This window comes from Patagioenas fasciata, chromosome 19 (genome assembly GCF_037038585.1).
Source record: "Patagioenas fasciata isolate bPatFas1 chromosome 19, bPatFas1.hap1, whole genome shotgun sequence".
Taxonomy (NCBI): Eukaryota; Metazoa; Chordata; class Aves; order Columbiformes; family Columbidae; genus Patagioenas; species Patagioenas fasciata.
In genome coordinates this window covers 7,553,540-7,576,103 of record NC_092538.1, presented here as the reverse complement: position 1 = coordinate 7,576,103, position 22,564 = coordinate 7,553,540, and the positions used below count along the sequence as shown (strand labels likewise).

Sequence of the window (22,564 nt, the reverse complement as noted above, 5' to 3'; positions counted from 1 at the left end):
CCGGGCCCTCAGGACTTATCACCGCTTTCTGCCTCGGCTCAGCACGCCGTGTCGCTAGGGACGCAGAGGAGAGAAAGCGAAACAGCCTTAGAAGCTGCGGCCCAACAAGAACGGCCGGGTTACCGGCGACCGAGCTGGGCTGGGTCCTCCCGCCCTCCCAGGTCTCCTCAGGGCGGGAAACGCTCGCGCCGCTAACGCGCCTTCCTATTGGCGCCCACCTGGCCTCTCCGGTAGTGCCGCGCGCTGCCATTGGTTGTTGGCCACCGGGGGTGGGACAAAGGCGGGTTGCTCCGCCTCAGCGCGGCTGGGCCTGCGTGAGCGCGCTGGGGTGAGGGCCTGGGGAATGGAGGGGCTGTGGTGATCGGAGTAGGGCCGCTGAGGGGTCGGAGTGTTGCGGGGACGGACTCAGAGAGGCTGGGGGGGGGGGGGGGGGTCTGACTGAGGGGGGTTAGCCGGCCTGAGGGGATGCGCAGGACAAGGGGAGGATATCCGGGGGGGATGCAGGTGGCTGCGGTAGGGGTATGGTGGGGCATTGGGGACTGAGGCAATTGGGTGAACAGGAGCGGAAGGATCTGAGGGGGATTGCAGGGGGGAGATGGGAAATGGGGTGCAAGTGGGTAGCATGAGGGAAGGGTTAGATCAAAACAGGCCTCTGGATGCTTGGAGAACCACTGACTTCAGCAGCATTTATAGGTATGACAGTTTCTTCCCTTCTTGTTTGTGGATGGGACTGGCTGTCCTTTACCTTCTTGAAATTGCGACTCGTGACCCATCTTCCCGAACTCCACTCTATCACCCTCCTCCCTTCCCCTGCTCCCCTGCTAAATGTGCTTCAGCCCGTTGTTATCTGTAGCAGTGGGAGGTAATAAGGAGAAAAAACCCCAAACACTTAATTCATGGATGAGCATAGAATTTAAACCAGCCCCTTTTATCTGTTGCATGCTTGCATGTCAGCTAAAACTTTTCAGCTGTTTGGAGTCTCCTGCCTTGTGGGGTGGCAGCGTGTATAGGTGTGTCAGGAGGCAAAAGGGGTTTGCTGGCTTAGGTAATGGTGTTTGTGGAGGGGAAACAGAAAGCTTTTGCCTTTGTTATTAATCTACCAACTTGGCTTTGTCATGCATACAGCTGAATGCAAGCTCTGTGTTGAGAAACTTAAATCCATGCTGATGGTGGATAGTGCCACCTCCTGCTGCTGCTGTGTGACAGAGGTGGGGACGGCAAGGTAGAAACAGCAACCAGGGGGTCACTTTTTCAGGCTTATCACAGCCACTCCTGTGACTTATCTTCCAAGGCACAGTGTTAACTTACTGCTAATTGTGCTGTAGAAAGACAGAAAATTCAGAAATCCTGAAAAGAATCAACCCAGAACCCAAGTTAATTTATGTTTCCTGGAGGTAAGGAGGTGTGTGAACCTAGTTCTAGTTCCTGACTTGGGAGCAAGCTCTTTATTGAATGGAAATAGATTTGCCCGAAGCAATGATGAGCGAAGTATAGTCTGAACTGGTATTGCTGAGACTCTGTGTCTTTGCTCTGACCAGGGCATGATCACGTAATCTTCTCTCTGAGCTCATTTAGGCTAAGCTCATCTACAATAAAGAGCTTCGCTGTTTTCTTGAAACTTTTTGATGCACCCAAAAATATATAGAAAGATACTAAGAATTTTATCAATTTCTTTTACCAAAACAGAAGCCTTGATTTGAAAATTGAGTAGTTCAAATGCTTGTTTGGAACTTGCTGAAATACTGGGTTTAGTGCTGAGCTTGCAGTGAGAGGGGGTTTCTAGCTTGGTATTTTGTTTGTTTTCTCTTTCTCATTGTCTGCGACATGGCTGATGAAACTCCAGATACTTGTGCCACTGTGTGTTCTCTGTAAATGCAATGCAGACTCCATAAAGTAGACTCCTCATTAGCAGTTCGTTCAGCTGTATTCTCATCTAGTGACTGCCAGCGGAGAGGCAGGAGTAATTTTGGAAGAGAGCTGCGAGGTCAGGCCTGGCTCTGCATGAAGTGTGGCACTTTTGGGGGGCCGAGGGGGAAAAGGCTGGGCCTTTTCAAGAAAGTACAGGAAAAAAAAGAAAACATACAGCTATTCTCTAATCTCACTTTTATTCTCTTCCAGGTCTTGGTGACAACTTTACATTTCTCTCTTCCTGTGGAGAAAGAAGCTTCCATGGGGAATCTGTACCTAGGGGTACACTTATGGTGGTTTTCCCTTAACAGGAGAAGCCATGTGGTTTCTGTTAAGGAAGAAGGGAAAGCAACTCAGCTGCTAATCAACTGATTTTTTTGAGTGTCTAGATGATCTGCGAATGTGGATTAGGTTCACTAAACACTTTTTAAGGTACTGGCAAAGTCAGGTTCTGATGGTAAAGTATTGGGCAACTCCAGTGCTGCTGTTAATGTTGATATAATTGTATTAAGCAACAGAATAAAGCATCCTGAATGCGTATATATGACTGTAGAGAAGTCACAAATTAGTGTGCAAGTCCAAATGGTGGTTTAATAAAGATGGTGTTCCTTGAAAAAAAACCCTTTTCTTGTCTATTTTTAGAGCCTTGTGACTTTAAGAATCCTATTACAGTCAAAAAGCAGATAAACAGGAATGTTTATGCAACCCAAGTTGGTTTCATAGCTCTTGTTTTTAACAATAAACCAAATACAGGTACATATTTGGCTACAAAGGACAGGAGGGTTAGAAGAAGCAGCAAATCCAAGTTGGTGTTCTGCAGCCATCTGGTGGAATAGTGATAAAACTTGGCAGGTAATGCTGAGCCTGTCACTGTTGTGGGCTTAATGCCTGTTAGTCAGCTAGGCATTACAGAGCAATTTAACATTTGGAAGAGTAATTACAGCCGTTCAGAACTGTGAGGCGTAGATGTGGGTGGTTCTGTGGAGGTCTTGGAGCTGCTGTGGAGTTGGCCCAGTCTAAGTTTGGTAGGGATGGTCGAATGGAAGACAGCTGGAGAGAGAAGTTAACCCTGGGAGAAGGAGGTGGAGAGGCCTTGGAGGAAGGTGTGTGCAGGAAACTTGGTTGTGCTACTCAGTAAATCCTTCTGGATTGGAGGGGAGGATGGGGCAGTGCAGAACTTCCCCGAGAACTCTGCGGTGCTGGCGGGTAAGTCAGCATCAGCCAGTCTGCTGTCCCAGCACCGCCCGGCTTCTCTCTGAGTGACAGACACGTAACTAGGGAAGTACGGGAGGGACTGAAGGAACAGAAACCTGTCCTGAAGTAATTGTCAGTCAAATCCTCCAGTCCTTAGTCAAGAGGACAATCAGGCCTGCGTCCATGTCTTTGGACAAGTTATTGTAAGACTGTGCAGCAGCAGCAGAGCACCTTGGATGCTGGTTTGTCACAAAGGATGATGATGTCTGTCTATGAAGCAACATGGATGTTGCAAGTGATGAGAATTAATATCCAGCCCAAAGCCAGCTTTGTTAAAAGTGATTTGAAATCTCAGATGGTCTCGTACCTTGATGTGATTTCTTTTTCCAGTTAAGGTGTGTGCTCTTACTGGCTGTCTAAAGGAAGACAGGTGTCTATGGACCCCATAACTACTGGAGAAAGAAGAAATGAGACAGTTTTTATTATTATTTTATAGTGGCACAGGTAGAAGGGTCTGGAAGTTGTCTAAAAATAATGACACAAGCACTGGGGACAAATCTCATTTGTTACAGTAGGTGTTTTCCAGAGCATCTTTGGAAGGATGCAAATTACTATATTTTTCCACTTTATTCAATAACCTTGCTATCTTGCTTACAGGTGAGGGAGGATATTAGAGATTTTTATCTTCTGAAGCAGAACTGAAGTGGGGGGGAAATGAGATGACTTGTTCAGTGAATTAAATGTTAGAACATATCACTTAATCTGGAAAGACCCTGTACTTTGTGCAGCAAACTTTGCTCTTCGTATTCTATAAGCAAAGTCACTGTGATGTCTGGAGCAGCAAACTGCTGCTCCCTAGAGCCGAGTTGGGAAAAAACCTTCCATCAGGAAAACCTGGATGTCGAATAACCAGCCATAATATCACACACATTTTCTTTTCTCTTCTGTTCGATGAAAGGATGCTTTCTTAGGCTATGAATGTGTGACATGGCTTGGGACTGCAATAATTGCAATGTAATAGTTAAATACAGACACTAAAGATTCCCAGCCTACAAATACTAATCATCTATCCATTATCGTCATCTGCAAAGATGAAAGCAGCTTTAGTCTAGTTCATGTTATGTAAATACAGCCCCTAGAGGAGCAAGCTCTGTTTTTCCCGTCCTCAGAAAAGAAGTTAGGTTCTCAATCAAGAGAGAATTTTGCTTTATAAAAGCAAATAATTACAAAGACTTGTCTTTTTCAAAAAAAACCAACATATAAATCAGCACAGTTGCCGCTTTACTCTGGTTTCTCATTTTTCTCCTTTGTGCAGAAACTGTAATCTCCCTCTTGTATCCTTGTTTGTACACATCACCCCTTGTTCCTTTAAAAAATCAAAAGTCTTAACTTAGAACCATGGATGGGAATCAGGGGTGTGATGCTCTCAATTTAAAGGTGAGTAGCCTGGAAACACAGGGAGATTGAAGAACAGCATGATCAGAGCAGAGGTTTAAGCCTGTTTGTGCCCCTTGGCCAAGCACTGGTGCCAGAGCTTGCCCTGGAAGCTTAAGCACCTCGGAAGCTGTTTTGGGGGGAATAACTCGCCTGGAAAGTTTTCCTGACCTCTTTAATTTGCTGGCTCATGTCCTCAAGCAGGACTCTTCCTAGGGATGCTCTTTGATCCTCACATCTGCATTCCTCTTATCTAAATCAATGTTTCTTCCCTTTTTGTTGTTTTTTAAAGGCATTTTTATGACAGCTAATAGATTGTGGCTGTCCCATCCTTCTGAGACTGTCACAGGATATTCGAGCAGCTAATAAAGAGGAGAACCTTACCAGAATTCACAAAGGCAGCAAAGCTCTGATGTACTGCCAAGTTCAAAGGAGCTTTAGAGCTCCCTGATGAGCTGTAGTGGTTGAAAGTCTTCTTCGGGATGTAAAAAGGGGTGAATTTAGGCTCACTGCTACCCAGCCACTCGTGAGAGTGCCAGGCAGGCCCTTCAGCTCTCGGGAGAGTACAGTTTGACGAGGTGCTGCAGCTCTGTGGCATAACCCGTGATGGGGCAACGCTGGTGAGCCTTCACATAATTGTATACGCAGCGGTAGCAAAACACAAAACCGGAGGTGGACAGGGCTGTAGCATTTACACGAATTTTGCGGCACAGAGGGCACACAGTCTTCAGTTTGGGTAACAGAGCTGAGTTGGCTCCATCGTCAAGGTGCACAGGGGGTGGAGGAGTTGGGAGCGCTGTCAGAGATTTGATCGTCTCTTGGTTTTCGGAGGAGTACCACCAGTCCAGGAACTGGAGAAAGAACACGCTGACAGACAGCCCAGTGGACAGGGAGAAGGCAATGCCACCCAATGCTTTCTTCACTGCCAACCGCACTTGTGTTTTGATGCTGTAAAAGAGAGAAGATGCGGAGAAATCGCTACTACTGCACACTTGGCCATCTGCAAACCAAGGCAAAAGGGACTTGGGGAGTAAGTCACTGCGTTATACAGCTTCTTAATGCTACGGAAGGTGGTCAGTGTGTCCCATGTTTGTAATGAGGCACCTGCTAAGATGTTTCAGGTTCTTTGTATTTTAGGAAAGCTTCAAGTTTGCCAATATTGTTGCAGTCTTTGGTTAGAAAAGTGCTGATGAAGACTGAACAGGATAAAGGCTGGAGTGCCAAAAAAGACCCCCAAACCTTGCAATTTGATTACCACAAAATCTTGCAAAGCTAATCCCTGATACTTGTTTTCTTGTTTACGCTAATGATATACCCTTTTGAAACACATTTTGCCAGAGACAAACTTCATCTTGAAGAATTCCTGGAGAACAAGAGTTTTACTTGCAGCATCACCTCCAAATTAACACACCCACGGAACCCTCTAGAAAGCAGCAGCTAAGCCACGTTCTGACATACCTATGTGCGTGACTTGAGGTGGCTCCAGCCAGTTTCTTCTCCAAGGCCTGGATATCCTCTGCAGTCAGTCTGACCAGGCGAACACCAGCCAGCCGCAGCATGGGCGAGTGATGCTGAGCTTTCCCGAGGATATAGCACAGTTGCTGGATAAGAAACCAGCCCTCCCAGGTCATGTTTACAAAGGGGTAGGCAGCTAGGAAGGCTCGGTAAAAGCGCTTCCAGGACGATGATGGAGGGTGGATGGAGTACTCATCCTCTTCCCTCAGGCTGGACACCATTTTCTCTAGTTTTCCTTTCAGGTAAGGAACAAGAACCAGCAAGAGGAGAGACTTCCAGTGCTGCTTCTTGGGCAGGCCAGCAGTGGCCAGAGGTTGCTGTTTGCAGTCTCCTATGGGAATCCTCTTCAAGCTATAGAAGTTTTCAGAAAAGGAGGCGCTGAACCGGGCCAGGTAGTGCTGCTGGAGCAGCAAGTCCAGAACGACGTAGATCTCATCAAACCAGCGCCAGAGGAAGCTGTATCGGCCTGGGTTAGACTCAGCAAGCACCTATGGAACACAGAACAAACTGAAAGTGGAGTAATGTGCTAAATTACAGTAGCTATAAATTATGTCCCGGTTCATAACATGAGCCGGTAGGGGCAAAAATGTTATGTTGGCTTGTGAGCGAGGCCAGAGGTAAACCCTGGTGATGAACCGGGCTGTGCAGCCTCCCCAGGGTCCCTCACAGAACACTCACCCCAAGCCTCAAATCACCTCAGTGTCCCGCTGCCCCCGGGCCTGCAGGGAGGCGGCCGCCGCCAGCTCCTCCTCTCCTCCCCAAGGCCCTTTACCTTGACCAGGTGCTGCAGGGCGGGTTTCACGGCGGCCATCAGGCTGTCCTGGGCCACCGCCTCGAAGATGGAGGGTCGGTCGTCGCCGGCCGAGGCGGCCGTGAGGTGAGCGCCGAGCTCCGCCATGGCTGCGCCGCGCTGCGCCCCGCCCGGCCCGGCCGCTAGGGGGAGCCCCCGCCGCGCCCCGGAGAGCAGCCTGCCGCTCTGTCTCCTTTCCCGCGCCTCTCTATGGCGGCAGGGGCGCGGCCGCTCTAGGCGGGGGAGGGATCATTCTCGCGAGTCCTCCCGGTTCCTTCCGCTCCGCTTCCGGTTCCGCCGCCGCCCCCACAGCGGTGTGTCCATCCCGGTGCCGTGAGTGGGGCCGGGGGTGCACTGGTGGGGCACTGGGAGGGGCTGGGGGGCACTGGTGAGACACTGTTGGGGAACTGGGAGGGGCTGGAGGCGCTGTCAGGGAAAACTGGGGGGAGGTGAGGGGCACTGGTGGAGGGACTGGGATGGGAGGGGGTGAGGATCACTGGAACAGGGTGGGGTGTGTCACTGGTGTGGTGCTGGGAGGGAGTGCAGGATCACTGGGAGGACTGGGGATGTGGGTACAGAGGTACTGGGAGGGACACTAGAGGGGTGAGGGGATGGGACTGAGGGTGCACAGCGCTGCGGTGGGAGGGCAGGTGCTGGGCTTGGGCTGGGGTGGCTCTTGGTGGGATTGGGGAAGGGAGGTGGGGTGGGAATGAGTGGAACGAGCTACTGGGATAACTGGTGGGACTGGGCAGGGGTGAGGGCTGGGGTGCTGGGAGGGGAGGAGCTGATAGGAACTCGGGGCATTTGAGAAAGGGGTGGGGAGCACCAAAGGGGTGTTTGCCTCCCAAAATGGAAATGAATTACCTGCCTCTCACAGGTACCGTCAGGGCTGTGGGTTTATAAGCTCAGGTGCTGCTTTCCCTTCACCACATGTGTTTGGTTGCTCTGTTTAGTTTCATGATGCTCTGGTGGCCCTGAGTCACGCTTGGGCTATTGTGCAGCTACTCGAGAGGCTTTGCAGGTGGCGCAGATGCAGATAAGAGGTGGTGGCACCAGCTGGAGTGTAAGGCAGCTTAAACTGGGGATTGCCTTGGAGGTTTGGGGGTTCAACACTGAATTGTTTCAGTGCTTGGGAGCTTGGATTAATACTGAGGCCTTTAGTCTGCCGCCTTCCTGTTGACACCTCTGAGATCGATAATGGGGAGCTGGTCAGGCAGTCATTAGAGTCACATATGGGGCAGAGCACGTGTTGGTCAGGAGCAGGGTACAGTTTTCTGTGTCGTTTTGGGCTGAGGAGGCTCATTTTTCTGGTTGTGAGGGTTCCTTAGTCTTTTCGTTTAATCATATTTTTGGTTTAGTCTACATTTAAATGTCAAGCCAATGCTTGTAGCATTAAGCATTGCCAGAGCTTCCAGAGAAATTCCTCTCTTTCATCTCTTCTTTTTTGCTGGGGTTGGAACAGGAGTCTTTTGCCATCACCATGAACACCTCTTACCTGTTTCCGCCTTAGCAGGTGCTGGACACAGAATGATAGTAAGGAGGGAGCAATCTGATGTAGATTTTCTCATAAAAAATACCAGGATATTCGTGATGTTGTCGTAATTTATCTTGGCTCTCTTCAGTTTAGATTTGTGCATGAGAAGCTGACATTTTTGTGAGTTATTTAAAACGTTGCTATTTGTATGCCTGGGCTATTTTGTTTTTGGCCTTCATCTGAGACTTGCTGAGTTTGCTCAGGGGATGAGATAATGCTCGGTGCTGCTGCAAGCTGTCCCTGAACAATGTGCAAAGCAAGCTCTGACAGACATGAGGCAAAAATCTGTGCGCTCATGAGAAAAAGAGCTTTCTCCTGTGTTGTGTTTGGATTACAGTCGTTTGCTTTTTGACCTAAGTCAGACTTATTTATGTCTATCAAAACAGGTTGTAAATATATGTGCTGTGCTTAGCCTTATCTGAGTCTGAGTGTTTCTAGGATTCATGTTTCCAAGTATGTGAGCTAAAGGTAGAAAAACAGCAGAATGTCCTGATTTTGAGATTAAAGGTCATCTCTGAAATTCAGCAAAGTTTCCTCCTCTGTTTAGCTTTATGCAGTTGAGATGTTGTGTATGGTGGGCTGTTTTCTCTTGTGGATTTTCTCTATAATCTGCTGCTCTGGCCCCTGTTAAAGCAATATCAGACTGGCTCAGCTGGGAGGTATGACCCAGCCTGACAAATCCACATATAGTGCAAACAAAGAACAGCGAGGCTGTGTTCAGTGCCTGTTGTGTGGCACCACGCCAGAAACTCTCGCAGAGGAAAACATTTAAGTCATCTTTTAAGCTGGGCTCAAATCCGAAGGAATGTGTCAGCAATAACATTGCAGCTGAACATGGGCTGTGGTTTTAATTATGGAACAAGACCCACAACAGCTTCTTCTTTTGTGATGCTGCGATTTTTTTTTTCCTGGAAAGATTGCAATGTTGTGGCTTGTGTGGCTTTCCCAACTCAGCCTCTGTTTTGGAAGGAGGGCAAACCTCTCCTGCAGGAGGAACGCGCTTCCAGAGCTGTCCCCAGGCATAGTTTGCTCTCCAGCGTGGCAGGAGCAGAAAGGGAGAGCAATCAAACCAAACCCAGTAATTCTGCCTAATTGGGATGAGGCAGCAACCACGCAGGCAGGAGCTCCGGGGAACTGGGCGAAGCAACACGTTGTTTCTCATCTGCTTTGCTTGGCAAGTGGACAAGATTGTGATTACTCTGCTGTAGAGCATGTTGAAGGGGGTAGAAATTGCTGGGAATTTAGCTGCTGAGGTATTAAACTGATCCAGGTGGGAAGGGAAAAATGGATGGTGGTGGTGTTGAGGTTGGTGAAGGGGTGAGGAAGGAAAGTGTTAAGAACCAACAAGCTGGTTGCGCTGCTGAGCAGAGTCTTGGAGTTCAAAGCTGAGCTTGTCCTTTTGTTGCTGAGCCAGCAAGACCTGTGAGGTTCAGAGGCAAGACAGGCAGCGTTTAAGGAAGAGATGTCTTGCTGCTTTGCTGATAGAATTTAAGGTCATGGAAGGATGTACAAGAGAAGGGGAATTTGGCAAAAAAAGTACAAAAAGGGGGAAAGAGGTAGGAAACCCTTTTTCTGGCATGGCTTTAGGGTCTTAGGTTCTTAGCACCAGTGCAGACTATCATCAAAACCAGTAAAAGTGCCACTTCTCTGCTTGTTGTTAAGCCAGTACTTGAAAATTGTTTGAGTCATGTGTGTTATGGAGCTGGCAATTTTAAGACTGAAATGACGGATAGCCACATATGTTTGGGCAATCCCTGGATCCTAAGATATTAATGATTTGATTTTGTGGAGCGAGAAAAGTGCTGGTGAGACCGTTCTCGCAGCTTTGCTAAGCACTTGCTGGCCCAGCAGCGTTTTTTGGTCCAGTCCACAAAAATGCAGCTTAGCCCTGAAATGATAAGCTTGTGTTTGTGTCCGGGGCGGGATGTCAGATCTTGGCAGAGAAAGATTTCAGTTTCAAGGTTGAGAGAACTGAAAAATAAGCTGCTTTGCATCTCGCAGGAACAAAATCAGGGAAAGAAATGAAAGGGCCTCGGGGTGGGTGTTGCAAGTAGGGTTAATTGTTCCTTCCATCAGGATGCAGCACAGGAAAGTATCGTTAGGGGGAGATGACAGTTTCCTTTGTCTGAAACATGGACTTCTTGCTTCCAGTCAAGATGTTAAGTGTGCAGTGCTTTTTTGGAAAACGAAATTCTGTACCCAGGGGAAAGACAGCTGCAGAACATGTCAAGATCTGCTGGTTATAAGGAGTTAAAACGCACCTTTTTCCCTTCTGAAATAGAGAGTTTAAAAAACTGGGCTAAGCACCGCAGCTTCCCCAGCCTGTCTGCCTCAGGCTGTTGTGTTTTCACTGACGTGGTTCATCTGCGCCCTTTAAATCCCTGGGTTTGCCAAGTAACATCAGCAGCAGGTGCAGAACGGAGATGGTGAAACTCGTGCCTGTGGATGCGAAGCGTTTGCTGCTTCTCTTATATTGCGCACTCACCAGCCGTCCTTCTTCCGAGTTCCTGCCTTGCAAACTGCGTGTTGTCAGCTCCAAATGCTGTTTGACTTGTTTGACTCCTTGTTCTTTTTTTATTATTATTCTCAGGTGTTTTAAGGAGCTGGAACCATGACGGACTCCAAATACTTCACGACCAATAAAAAAGGTTAGTGTTAGGCTGGTGCAGTGGATTGGAGGTGGTGGGCGGCTATTTTTACACAGCTTTTTTAACTGCATGCAGATGAACTTGCGCTTTTCTGTGAGCTCTGTCCCTGTTTCTTGTCTTAATCATCCAGGGAGAAACTTTGAAAGTAGGTCACATGGTGACAGAAGACAAAACCGATGCATTATACAGTTTTGTGATGCACAAAATGACCCCAATTGCTGCTTTTTTGAGGATCAGAGGACAAAATGTTGGGATTTCAGCTCAGATCTGATCAAAGTTTTAGTTATGGGCTAACAAGTTCAAGACTACGGATGGTTGTTCTGTTGTGCATCACAGGATAGAAGTTGATTGAGAGACATTTAATACTTAAGGTGTAGGTGTGTATCTCTATATCACACTGTTGCAAAGATGATGGGATTTCTAATCACTGTTTCCTCCAAAGCTGCAGGGCTGTGTTTGACTTTCCTCTGGCTTCACTGGAGGTGTGGTGGGCACCTTGTCTCAGGACAAACTGCAGCAGTTAAAAATGGGACGACTGGGAAGGATCTTTGAGAACATTTTACTCATTCAGCTGTTCCAGAGCAGGGCTTGTTCTGCTGAAGGTGTTGCAGGCACATTTTGTTTCCTAAACTGTTCTTGAAGAAAACAGTGTTTATACCAGCTTTTGCTGGCTGCAATTTAAGCCTGATGTTGCTCATCCTTCTCCAGTAGATGTGGAAAATGGTTCACATTAGCCTCTCATTTTCAGAACAGCTGAATGTTTCTGGTGAATGCTTGCCAGTGAAAAAACTACAGCATTGATCTATTTATGGTTTATTAAGGTTCAGAATGAGCTCATAAATTAAGCAAATGCAGTTCACATCTTTAAGGAACAACTTTATGTCAAAGTTCAGTCCTAAAACAGACTCGATAAGCTGTGTTTTGCATGTTACTTTATTTTGCAAACTTGCTTTGCCACTTTTGAGATCCAGCCTGAACTGATTTTCCATACAGTAATATCTGAAAGAGCTAATGTCACGGAAAGGGCTGTTTTGACAACCACAGCATCCAGGCACACTGTCTGACTTGCTGCTTTTGTTAGTACTATCTCTGTCTTTTGAATTTGGAAGGAATTTGTTCCACTGGACTAAATTTGTGCTTTCCTGTTTCTGCTGCTGCATCATGGCATTTTGGCTGCACCACAGGCTGCTGTTGTCTCATTGCATTCGCAGGAGGCAGGTGGTGACGAGCAAAAGTTAAAAAGTCTGGGCAAAATTCCTAGCTAAGTTAGTTGTTTTTCTTGCGGGCCCTAATCTGGCATCTCCAACTATCTTTTCATCCTGGTTATATAATAGTTGACTCTGAGAAACAGACGCTACAGTGATGTGGTGTAATGTTCTAGAAGTGGGAGAGCTGCAACACGCAGCATGGTTCTCGCTAACTGCTTTCTCGTTAGCAAGTTATAGCCCATATCGTTCTCCGAGTGTCGCAGCTTTGCTTCTCATTCAAGCACGTTCTCCATAAGGTCTGACAACTTCCACATGCTGCTGCACCAGTTTTATGGGAACAACAGGCTGGGAAAACAAAAAGCCACTTTTGAACTATCCCTAAAGTGAGATCCTTTTCTCCTCCCAAGAGGCTCAACTTGTTTTGTCTTCTGCCAGGAGAGATTTTTGAACTGAAGGCCGAACTCAATAATGAAAAGAAAGAGAAGAGGAAAGAAGCTGTGAAGAAGGTTATTGCGGCCATGACCGTGGGGAAGGATGTCAGGTAAAAGCAGCTTTTCTTGCGCCTGAAGCAGCTCTGATTCTCCTGGGACTCTGTTGGGTGCAGTGACACACACTCTGTGGAACAGCTCTGGGTTTGTCATCTCGGCTGGGTAACGAGGCCGGCGGTGCCCTTGTCTGTGCTGAGACTGACTCACAGTTTCTCAACCTCCTTCCTGTTACTGAAAGCAAAAGAAACAACCGTTGTCAGTGCCAGTTTAGCTGGGTGCCTGTTAGCCCTTTTTGTTTAAAAACCCACCCAGAATTCAAGTGTTTCAGGTGGCACTTTAATTATGTTTTCTCACTGCTTGCTAGCCTGGGTTTAGTCTCAGAAAGGTAATTCTAAGTGTTTTTCTTGGCCTTGCTTTTCATAGCATAAATTTATGCTACATTTTAAAATGAGTTATTTTTAAATGAAACCTTTGCGTCATACCAGCTGAAGGACAAAGGCATTTACCTTCTGCGACACTGTCCCAAATACTTTTTTCTGTCTTTGAGGCAACCAGCACAACTTAGTTGAGTGAACACTTTCTTCCTTCCAGCTTCTCCAGGACTGGAGTCAACCATAAAGCTACAGTGGTCCTGGATTCATGGTAGTGTTGGCTGTTGTCACAAAAACTAATATAAGGTTGCAAATTTAGTATTATGACCACATCATAGAATGAACAAACAGATAAACTGGAAGAAAAAATAATCCTTTTGGCCAACAACACATACCCTTCACCTTTAGATCTCTACAGCATAACCAAGAGCTGCAGATATCCCTGTGTAAGTTCTACAGTGCTGTTTAGAGATTGCTGCTTGATATTTGAATGAAACTCAGCTTGTCAGCACTTGAGCTCCCAATTGCTCTAGCGTTTACTCGTCTGAAATTCGGCAGGTTCTTTGTAAGTGTCTTGCATTACCAAAATATTTTTAAGCAACATTTTTTTTCCTGTGGGTTCATTTCTAGGCCTGGCATGGTAGAGTTTTTTGGTTTGGTGAACTCTCCTATTAAAACACCTTGAGGAAATTGCATTAGTTTTTACTTGTTCCTGTGTTAAAGCCCTACAAGTGATTGAATTATTATTATAAAAGCCACTGCAAACTGTTTTGGGAGGGAAGTTGACCTGCCATGAGACAGCATGGTACTTAAAGCGGAGCTGCAGTTTTCTTGGCTTCCTTGATATTGTTATTAATACTATCCCCTTTGCATACCATGCAGTCTCACTGTTCTTCTTACTGTTGTCTGTCCAGCTCGCTCTTTCCTGATGTTGTGAACTGCATGCAGACCGACAACCTGGAGCTGAAGAAGCTGGTCTACCTGTACCTGATGAACTACGCCAAGAGTCAGCCAGATATGGCCATTATGGCTGTCAACAGCTTTGTGAAGGTAACTTGCTCCCGTGGCTCGTCGGAAAATAGTCCAGCACAGTGGCTGTCCCTGTGTCTCCTTTGTCCATTAGCCTTTGTGAACTGCCGTTTGTCTCCGCTTTTGTACTTGAGTCTCTGGGCTGGGGGTGCTTGTAGAGGAGCAGAAAATAAGGAGCTGATGTGCTGAATCCAACAGTCTGGGTCCTTTTTGCTGCTAGTTATTGCAGAGGAGATGACTTAAGTGCACCTTTGAGTGGTTGTGAGAGAGCCTGCTCTGGGGAAAGCTGCTTCTATCATTTTACTAATCCTCATTAAAGACGCAGCTTCTGGCATTGGATAAAATATTTTATATTGTTCATCTTCCAGCCTTTGTAGTATCTTTGTCATATGGTTGTTTACTTCTTGTCTGAATGTTTCAGCTGTGCTCTCTCTGAAAAACCAAAAGACGATTCATTGGAAAAATAACAACCTGATTGCAGTATTGCCTTTAATTCTGTTGTCAAGTTGCCTCTACTTATCTAGGACATGTTATTGGATTGGATATATGTAAAATTACGTAGCCTTGAAGTATGAAGTGTTATATTCCCCTTCTGTTTTTTTCCTCATCAGAAAAGCAGCTGTAGATGAGCCTTTGCTTAGTGCTTCATATGTTGCAAACTTAAGGAATAAGCTTATGTCTAGAACTGGTGGCCTGTAAGAAATAGGCCTTAATGACTGTTGAATTGTGTTTACTTGTTGACTTATCACATTGTATTCTCTTGCACCACTAAGGCCAGAAACCAGTATTTTATGCTGTCTGAAAGTTGTCTGTGGCTGCGTTTTGGGTGGTGAGAGTTGCCTCTCTAGCTTAGCTGTGCTTCAGATTTGGCTGCTAGATCATGTTGAAAGAAGCTTTGCCTGTGGAGAACGAAGGGACACTGAGATCACAGTTTTACAAGCTATAGTAGCCTGAAACCATCTTGAGATGGTGTAGAATGTTTCTGTGAATAAGTTCCACCTTTTATCCCTGATCTGAAATAACTGCCTGTTTTTAGCGTATAATCAGGATGCTTTTTGTTTGAAATGAGAACAGCGTGATTCTACCTGCAGAGAAGATACCAGTGGCCAGTGATGCAGATTTGTTTACTGCGTATTCTGTCCCCTCGCAGGACTGTGAAGACCCAAACCCTCTCATCCGTGCTCTGGCCGTCCGTACGATGGGATGCATCAGGGTGGACAAGATCACGGAGTATTTGTGTGAGCCTCTGCGCAAGTGTCTGAAGGATGAAGACCCTTATGTACGAAAGACCGCAGCGGTCTGTGTGGCCAAGCTGCATGACATCAATGCCCAGATGGTGGAGGATCAAGGATTTCTGGATTCCCTGCGCGACCTGATTGCAGATTCCAATCCCATGGTAATGTATACATCCTTCCAGCGCATTGCTTGAGTTTGTAATGGGCAGATAATCGGAAACATCAAGACTTTTTAATTGCAACTGATGCACCATGATGAATGCGTTTGGTTAGATAACACTTGTTGCCTCAGAAAATAGGAAATGCCTTCTGTTCTTAGATCTCTTTGGGCTTTTGCGTGTTTTGCCTGTCTTGAGTGCTGCAGCAGAAGTTTAACTTCTGGTCAGATGAGTCAGAAGATCAATAAATACTTGATGCAACTACCTTGGTGACAGCTTGTAGCTGTTGCCTTCTTGCCTTGGCTCTTCTTGGAGTAAGAGGTTGGATTAATTAATTCACTAATGCAGATAAATCCACTGGCCTGTAAGGAGTGGAGAAAATGTTTGTTTTTAATATAGTCAAATGAAATTTCTCCATGATCAGGTGGAATGCAACCCTATCTAGAAGCTGTTTTTAAATAAAATGTGTGTATCAGTACCAGGTATCAAAAGAAAGACTACTGAAAAGAATGGTACAGATGGTTCTATCCTTATGGCCTGTTCCTCTGTAAACGGTGCATCTCAGTCATTGCAACCTCTTATACACACTCATTCATACCAATATTATTATAAATGTTTCTCCTCTTTTGATTACTTGTGGAAATAGGCAACATTAGACACTTAATGAAGCAGGATTTTTTTAGACAGGAAATCCACACTTGTTCTGTCTTCTGAGAAATGAGGATTTTGAGCAGGAGCTAAAAAACTCCTGTTGAAAAATAGTCTTCAAGATGGGGTTTTTTATGGTTTTGTAATTGGCTGCCTTTAGCACATGAGCAAGCACTAAGCATTCTAGCGGGGTGCTGGGTAGAGTAACAACTCCATCTGTGGCTTGCTAATTGCCTTATAATTGTGCGGAGATCAGAGTGCATGTTTCTATCAGCTCAAATCACCCTCATCATAAAGATGTCTAAGTTGGAGGTGACCTTGTTAGAAAGTTTTGAGGTTTTTTTCATATTTTTGACTAATAGTTTATTATAATTGAATTGTGTGAGATTGGGGAATGTTCAGGGCATTGCTTTGAAGTCCTGTTGAGGTGCTGTAGGTGCACAGTCAAGGTGCTTTCCCCCTTTATCTGGGCTTTTTGTTGTCAGGATCTGACCTTCATTCAAAACCAGTAATACAGTGATCTTTTGAAGAGGCGCAGGGTTGCACCCGGCCAGACGAGCTGCTGTAGTTGTGATTAAAGGACTGACACCCAAGGCTGGTAGTTAGTAGCTTTTTCTGAAAAAAAAAATTCTGTGATAGCTTTGCAATTTCTCATGCACTAATGAATTCAAACTTCTAATTGCATATATATTGGTATAGGTACATATGGCAAGTTACCAGCTGGCTCGGAGATTTGCTACATTCATTTCAGCTTGGTTATCTGAGGTGTCCTACCTTGTGCAGGCAATGGGCCAGTAATGCGTACAAGGGCTTGGTTTGGTTACTGGGTAGTGACGCTGCAGAAGTTTGATTGTGGACGGAGCCTTTAATCTCATTTTACAGATGAGCCTGAAGTGCTTGTGACCGCCCTTTGTCACTCGGGATCCTGCTGAAGAGTTTCCCCCCACAGAGGGAACCCTCATTTCTTCCCAGAGCTGTCTTAAGGCAAACCTTCATTTTTGCTCTGCATTTCCTTGCATGAAGCTCAGCAGAACCAGGTCTGGATGAATATTAAGCCAGATCCTGGCTTCTCTGGGCTGTCAGTGTGCTGCTGGACTCAGTCAGTCCTCGGAGTCTTTCTTGCTGGTAACTTTGGTGTAGTGCAACTCAGAAAATGTCCTCCCGTTATCCTCATGTTCTAACAACATACCGTTTCAGTATGGCATCCCAGGATTTTGGGGATCATACACAGATGACAGGTGACTCCAGATCACTGTTCACACCCAGCAGCAGGTAACAGTGAGGTGGGAGCTGTAGGTCTGTTACACACCTACTGATGGCCAGGGGCTCTCTGAAGTCTTGAACAAACTTATTTTTCTTTTTCCTGATACCATCTTGTTCTGTAACTTGTGAGTTGGACCTCATGACCGATTGCTCCTTGTTGGACTCTTGCAAGTGCTGAGCCCTGGTGATGAAGAGCAAGACCACGAGATGGCAGCAGTTTAAAGCAGAACCAAAGATGTTGATCATTAGACACCTTATTTTGTAACTGGTTCACTCCTGGCTTTTATCGCTGCGCTTGCTTTTCTTCAGGAGTGTAAATATTAGCAGAAAAACATAAATCCATCTTAAGCCTTACTGGTCTTTTGGTATTTGAATGGAACAACCTTTCTCTATCCAAATATTTTCAATCCTCGACCTTCTAGGATAACTTTTAACCCATGGAATAGTTTTCTCATCAGTCTCCCTGCTATCCTCGTAGCTTAAGGTAGGATGATGTCACCTTTTCCCAGTTCTTTTCTGGGTGCTGTTGGGATTTTAATTCCTTGTAGCATTTCTTCTTCATCACCGTGCTCTGCTGGATCAAAGCTTTCCCAGATGTGGCTGTTCTGCTGGTTTTTCGTGGGCTGTATAGATACAACCCTTATGTGCTGTCCAATAATGTCATGTTTTACATGACATCTGTACATCACAATTTATTGAGAGCAACGCTTGTGAATCAATACAGAGTAAACTGAGTTCACATAAAAAGCTGATTAGTAATTAGCATTTAATAACCTGCACTAAGAAGAGAATCTATTGAGATCTGACAAGTGGAGGTGGTGAGGTTCATCTAGATCTAATCAAAATTCCCTCTGGGGAATTCTAAGCTTTTTTAGTTCATAGACTAGACTAAAAACCTATTGATACAGATGACAGTGCTCTCTTGCCTCTTCCACGGTGACTGCCAGCCAGAATTTCTGAATATATGTTTGGGCTTCCTGGATGACCCTATGGAGGAAGAAAGTCCTCGTTTCGGTCTGTCTCAGACAGCACCCTGAGGCCACCTGTTTAGAAACAGGAGCAGCTTTTACCTCCTGGTCTGTTCTCTACTGTGTACTTTGCAGGAATTTTTTCCCTCTTTGCTCTTGTGATAAAACTGAGAAATGAGCCCCTTGCTGAGAAGCTGTTTATGGTCCTGTGTGTCTCAAAAGGACTTTGTAGGACTTCTCTTGTACAGCGGGGTGGAACACCACCGTCCTGAGCATGGGAGAGCACTTGGACTTCTCACAGTTGTGTTCTTTTCCCTTTGTAGCTGATGTTTTAACTGGTACAAGGAGTGAATCACCACTCCTGGATTGGTTCATGGTTCCTGCTTGTGAAGGCTGGGAAGGACTTGAAAATTCACATCCTAGTACAGAGCTGAATATTGCTGGGAGCTGTGGGCTGTGCCTCCACACCATGTCCGCAGCCTTAAAAAGTTCCTCTTCAGCCCAGGTGTTGGAGGAGAATGCAGGTTGTATCTTGAAGTCCCCCAACCATGTCTCTGTTGGTCTTGTGTGTGGTTTGAGTTTCTTTTCCATCTGCTTGTGCTGCAGGTGGAGATAATATTTCCTTCTTGGAGGCACCTGATGGCATTTCTGTGCATCAGTGGGTGTAATTTGTTTACCCAGTGTTGGATACGTTACACTGAATGAGACTGTTGCACTGGTGAAGGATGGGGGCTTCACTTTGGGGCTTTTTATAGGGTGTTTCTGCAGTTTACATGAGGCTGCCCAGGAGGGAGAGCAGCGCTTTTTGCAAAGTAAGCAAATAGCTGGCAGTAGCAAGCTGGAAATTAGGTAGAGGCTGCTGTGTTTTGGTAGGCTTGTGGATGAGAGATGCTCATCTTGAGCATTTTCTGTGGAAACCACGCTTTTCCCTGCCTTTTGAATCCCAGCAGTCTGATAGAGATGCAATGAGTTTGAATGATAAAGCATAAATTTCCATGGCTCCGCATAGTCTGTCCTCCCAGACCCCTCATTTATAAAGCTTAATTGACAAATTCATCCATCAGAGACCTGTCACCTTCCAGTTACTGCTACCAGTATGTGTCTAATTTCGAAAGCGTTAGTCTTGCTGAATAGATCATTGCAGGATCTCTAGTATCAATCAGAGTGCTGGGGAATTTTGTTGACATGTGTCTAGATGTTACATTTTCAATCGGAACAGACACTTCTAGCTATTGACAAGCACCATTTGTCAAAAAACCCAGTGGCAGTGATGTTTTATAACTCCACACCCTCCTTTTTAGGGCTACATGAGGTTTTTATTGATGCTTAGCTTTAGGATGTGAAACAGCCACTGGATGGTGCCATTGAGAACCTCTGCAAGGAAAATTGCAAAGGGTCTTGGAAGAAAAGAGTTTCCTCCGCTGGAGGAGCTCAGCTGTACCAAGGAGAAACCCTTTGTTTTGGAGCCGCCCCAAACACCTTCTTGCCCACCAACCACAAGAGGTTCACCTTTAGGCGACGTCTGGTTTCCTGTCTTAAAACTAACACGTCCTGATTTTGCATTAGTCTGTCACAAAGTGGCATTTTTCTGCAGTGTGCAGAGAAGTGCCAAAAGCAGTTAGGGTGAGCACGCCGTGGGAAGCATAACACTTTGACTTAACTTTTATTGCCACTTCTAGAAGAAAAATCATCCCACTTACAAAAGCAAGCAGGAGGTCTGCCCCACCTGGGCAGTTTTTGGGTCATGGTCAGGAGCTGATCACATATCCAGCAGCGCAGGTTCACACTTATAGGTGCTAAAGTACAACCTCCTGCAATGGAATTAGTGGAAGATAGATGACTTACTCAAAGCCCTAGAAATCCATCACAATTAAGGCTGAATGGGGGAGTTATTACTTTCCAAGACTGTACATAGACTGGGGATGTGTTAGGCTCCCAGAGTTTTAATTTAAAACCATATATGCTGCATGCATTAACAATGAGAGAGGTTCATATAGGCTCTCTGACTTGCCTGATTGGGTTGTTTTAATTGTTCATAGCCCATTTCTAGGGAAGGAAAGTAGATGAGAGGTAGAATTATAATATGAACAGAAGTAGGGGTCATATGCCATGGAGCTTGTCTGTGTTGGTACTCATCAGGGCCCTTTCAGGCACACAGCATCATCTGTGGCCATGAAAACAAGCGGCCCTGGGACATACGCATCCATGCAGATGCCACTAGTGTCCCATCTGGGAGTCTGTGCTCAATGACACGAACGTACCATGTAAGATCAGTGCGCTGTTCAGAAATCTCAGCACGTCTCCCTTCTCAAAAACACCCCGTGGTCCTGGCTCTCCTGAGAGTCGGAGCCGCTGCCAGGAAAGCCACCTTTCCTCAGCAGCTTTTCAGAGCCCCTTCATTTTTCCTCCTTTGCTTCATTTTTCTCCTCATTTTAATGGGATGGTGAGCCAGAGGTTCCTGTTTTAAGTACCAGAACATTGTATTTCATTACCTTCATTACACACTTGGTTTAATTTCCAATTAGCCTGGGATGCTAACAAAATAATCTGATTGCTTTGACTGTTTGATGTTCTAGATCTCCCAGCTTCCCTCCTGTCCCTCCACCCCCTGTGAAGCTTTTCCGCGTGGGTTGACAGGCAGACACTCAGGTTTTCACCCACCCCCTTTCCTCCTTGTTAATGTATTTTATACCATTTGCTCTGAGCTAAAGGTTTGAGCTGCCAGAAGGAATAACTGGCAAATCCGCGTTGCTACCTCTGCAGCTCTCCCTGAGGTCGGATCTCGTCTCTCTGGCTGGAGAGCGGGTTTGTCTGTAGGTGGGTTCAAAAACGTTGGGTTCTTGTTAAATCCGTAATGTAGTTTTAAGCACAAGGGGTTTTTTTTGTTTGTTTTTTTAAAATAAGAGCCTGTGAGATTCAGTTATCCTCATCCCAATGACACTTCTATGAGATTTGTTGAGAAATTCCAGCCAAAAAGCAGGTTTATTGTCATTCAACTCACCTGTGCTGGAAAAGGATGTTGCTGTGACCGCATTTGAATAATGCTGAAGTGTACCCAGGGTGAACTGATTTAAATCAGCAAGCCAGGGACCTATTATTATTATATCTTCAATCTGCTCTGCATTTGTACTTTCTAGGTTTTTTTTTACGCTGACACTCATTGGTTGGTAGCTGTTAGCTAGAAGACTTTATTGTTAATTGCGAGTCAAGTGAGGCATTTTGCCATGGAGTTGAGTTATAAATTAAAGCTTTTCCTGCTCACTAATTGTTTTGGCTCACATATCTGAGGCTAATAAGTTGACCCATGTTTTTTTCGTTCTTTTTGGGAGCTAAAGACTATACTAGATATTTGTTTCTTGTCATTTTAGTCTCCTTCTTCCAATCTGTGAAATAAGTTACGCAACCCCTGTTTGGTTTCTCATCAAAATGAACTTGTTGCATGTTTTGTAAAGCATAAAATACTTTGTTTGCGAAAGGAGCTTATGGCTTCTCTTCCTCATCAATGGTGTGGCATTGGCTGTGAAAGTTCTCCAGTTCCATGGAGGACTTTGCCTTATACCACTTGTAAAGCTTTCACTTTACTTCTTATATGTTCCAAATAGTATATAATCATTGCTATTTATTTTCAAAATTAAAACAAACAAAAACCCCAACCAAACAAAAATCCATAAGCAAACAAAACTACCAACAGATGTTATGTAGCTTGTTTTACCGCTTTGTACCTTGTACTTGCTGTTCAGTGCAGTTGGACTTTGCTTCTTGTGTTGCTCTGTTAAGGAAGAGGTATTGACAGAGTTGAAGAGTTAAGGTTCACCTTTGATGTTGCAGATTTTGTTTGGCTAAAACATCTTTCTAAATATTTCCAGTGACACAAACGCGACTGCCGAAGTATATACTATATTACCAGGGGATGTAATACTTGAATTGGTGTCGACTGGTTCTTAATGGGCTTTTTTTCTGTGCATGAGTGATGAATGTTGTATCCCCGTTGTTGGGTACCAGAATGGACCCGTGCCATGCCAGTTGGTGTTGCTCTGTGTTGGTGTCTCGTAGCGAAGCTGGTGGCAGTGCCAACGAAGAGGTGAGCCTGCGTGCTTGAACCAGTGTTTGTGTTGGACCGGTTCCTGAAATCTGTTTTCATTTCAACTGCGCTGCCGCTGTGTAAAAAGCCTT

General features: G+C 45.6%; 2 protein-coding genes, 1 long non-coding RNA gene and 1 other non-coding gene across 11 annotated transcripts in view; 3 read left to right on the top strand and 1 right to left on the bottom strand.

Annotated features, from left to right (window-relative positions):
• Positions 1–499: 499 nt before the first annotated feature.
• LOC139829474 (uncharacterized) lies at positions 500–2,448 on the top strand. Of its 2 annotated transcripts, XR_011741948.1 has the most exons (3): positions 518–693; positions 1,326–1,394; positions 2,119–2,448. It is a non-coding gene; the product is annotated as an uncharacterized lncRNA (long non-coding RNA). The 2 variants fall into 2 exon arrangements; XR_011741947.1 differs by having other exon boundaries at positions 500–693; positions 1,326–2,448.
• On the top strand, positions 1,472–1,569 carry LOC136110268 (Z30 small nucleolar RNA). The gene has a single exon (XR_010652587.1). It is a non-coding gene; the product is annotated as a Z30 small nucleolar RNA (small nucleolar RNA).
• PEX12 (peroxisomal biogenesis factor 12) lies at positions 2,125–7,035 on the bottom strand. Of its 2 annotated transcripts, XR_011741946.1 has the most exons (4): positions 6,824–7,035; positions 5,995–6,539; positions 4,921–5,484; positions 2,125–3,554 (listed from the first exon to the last, which is right to left on the bottom strand). XR_011741946.1 is itself a non-coding variant. In XM_065853275.2 (3 exons), exons 1-3 carry the CDS (start codon positions 6,947–6,949, stop codon positions 5,085–5,087), a joined length of 1,071 nt encoding a protein of 356 aa, XP_065709347.1. In that variant the 5' UTR covers positions 6,950–7,035; the 3' UTR covers positions 3,561–5,084. The 2 variants fall into 2 exon arrangements, 1 of the variants encoding a protein (XP_065709347.1); XM_065853275.2 differs by lacking the exon at positions 2,125–3,554 and having other exon boundaries at positions 3,561–5,484.
• Positions 7,036–7,073: 38 nt separating this feature from the next.
• AP2B1 (adaptor related protein complex 2 subunit beta 1) overlaps positions 7,074–22,564 on the top strand; it is a 74,603-nt gene continuing 59,112 nt past the window's right edge. For 2 of the 6 annotated variants that reach the window (XM_071817057.1, XM_065852910.2), the window contains exons 1-5: positions 7,074–7,174; positions 10,966–11,023; positions 12,667–12,772; positions 14,005–14,140; positions 15,270–15,515. In XM_071817057.1, coding sequence (XP_071673158.1) covers positions 10,987–11,023; positions 12,667–12,772; positions 14,005–14,140; positions 15,270–15,515 — 525 coding nt within the window. In that variant the 5' untranslated portion in view covers positions 7,074–7,174; positions 10,966–10,986. The other 4 variants (XM_065852909.2, XM_071817056.1, XM_071817055.1 and 1 more) reach the window with 4 other exon arrangements.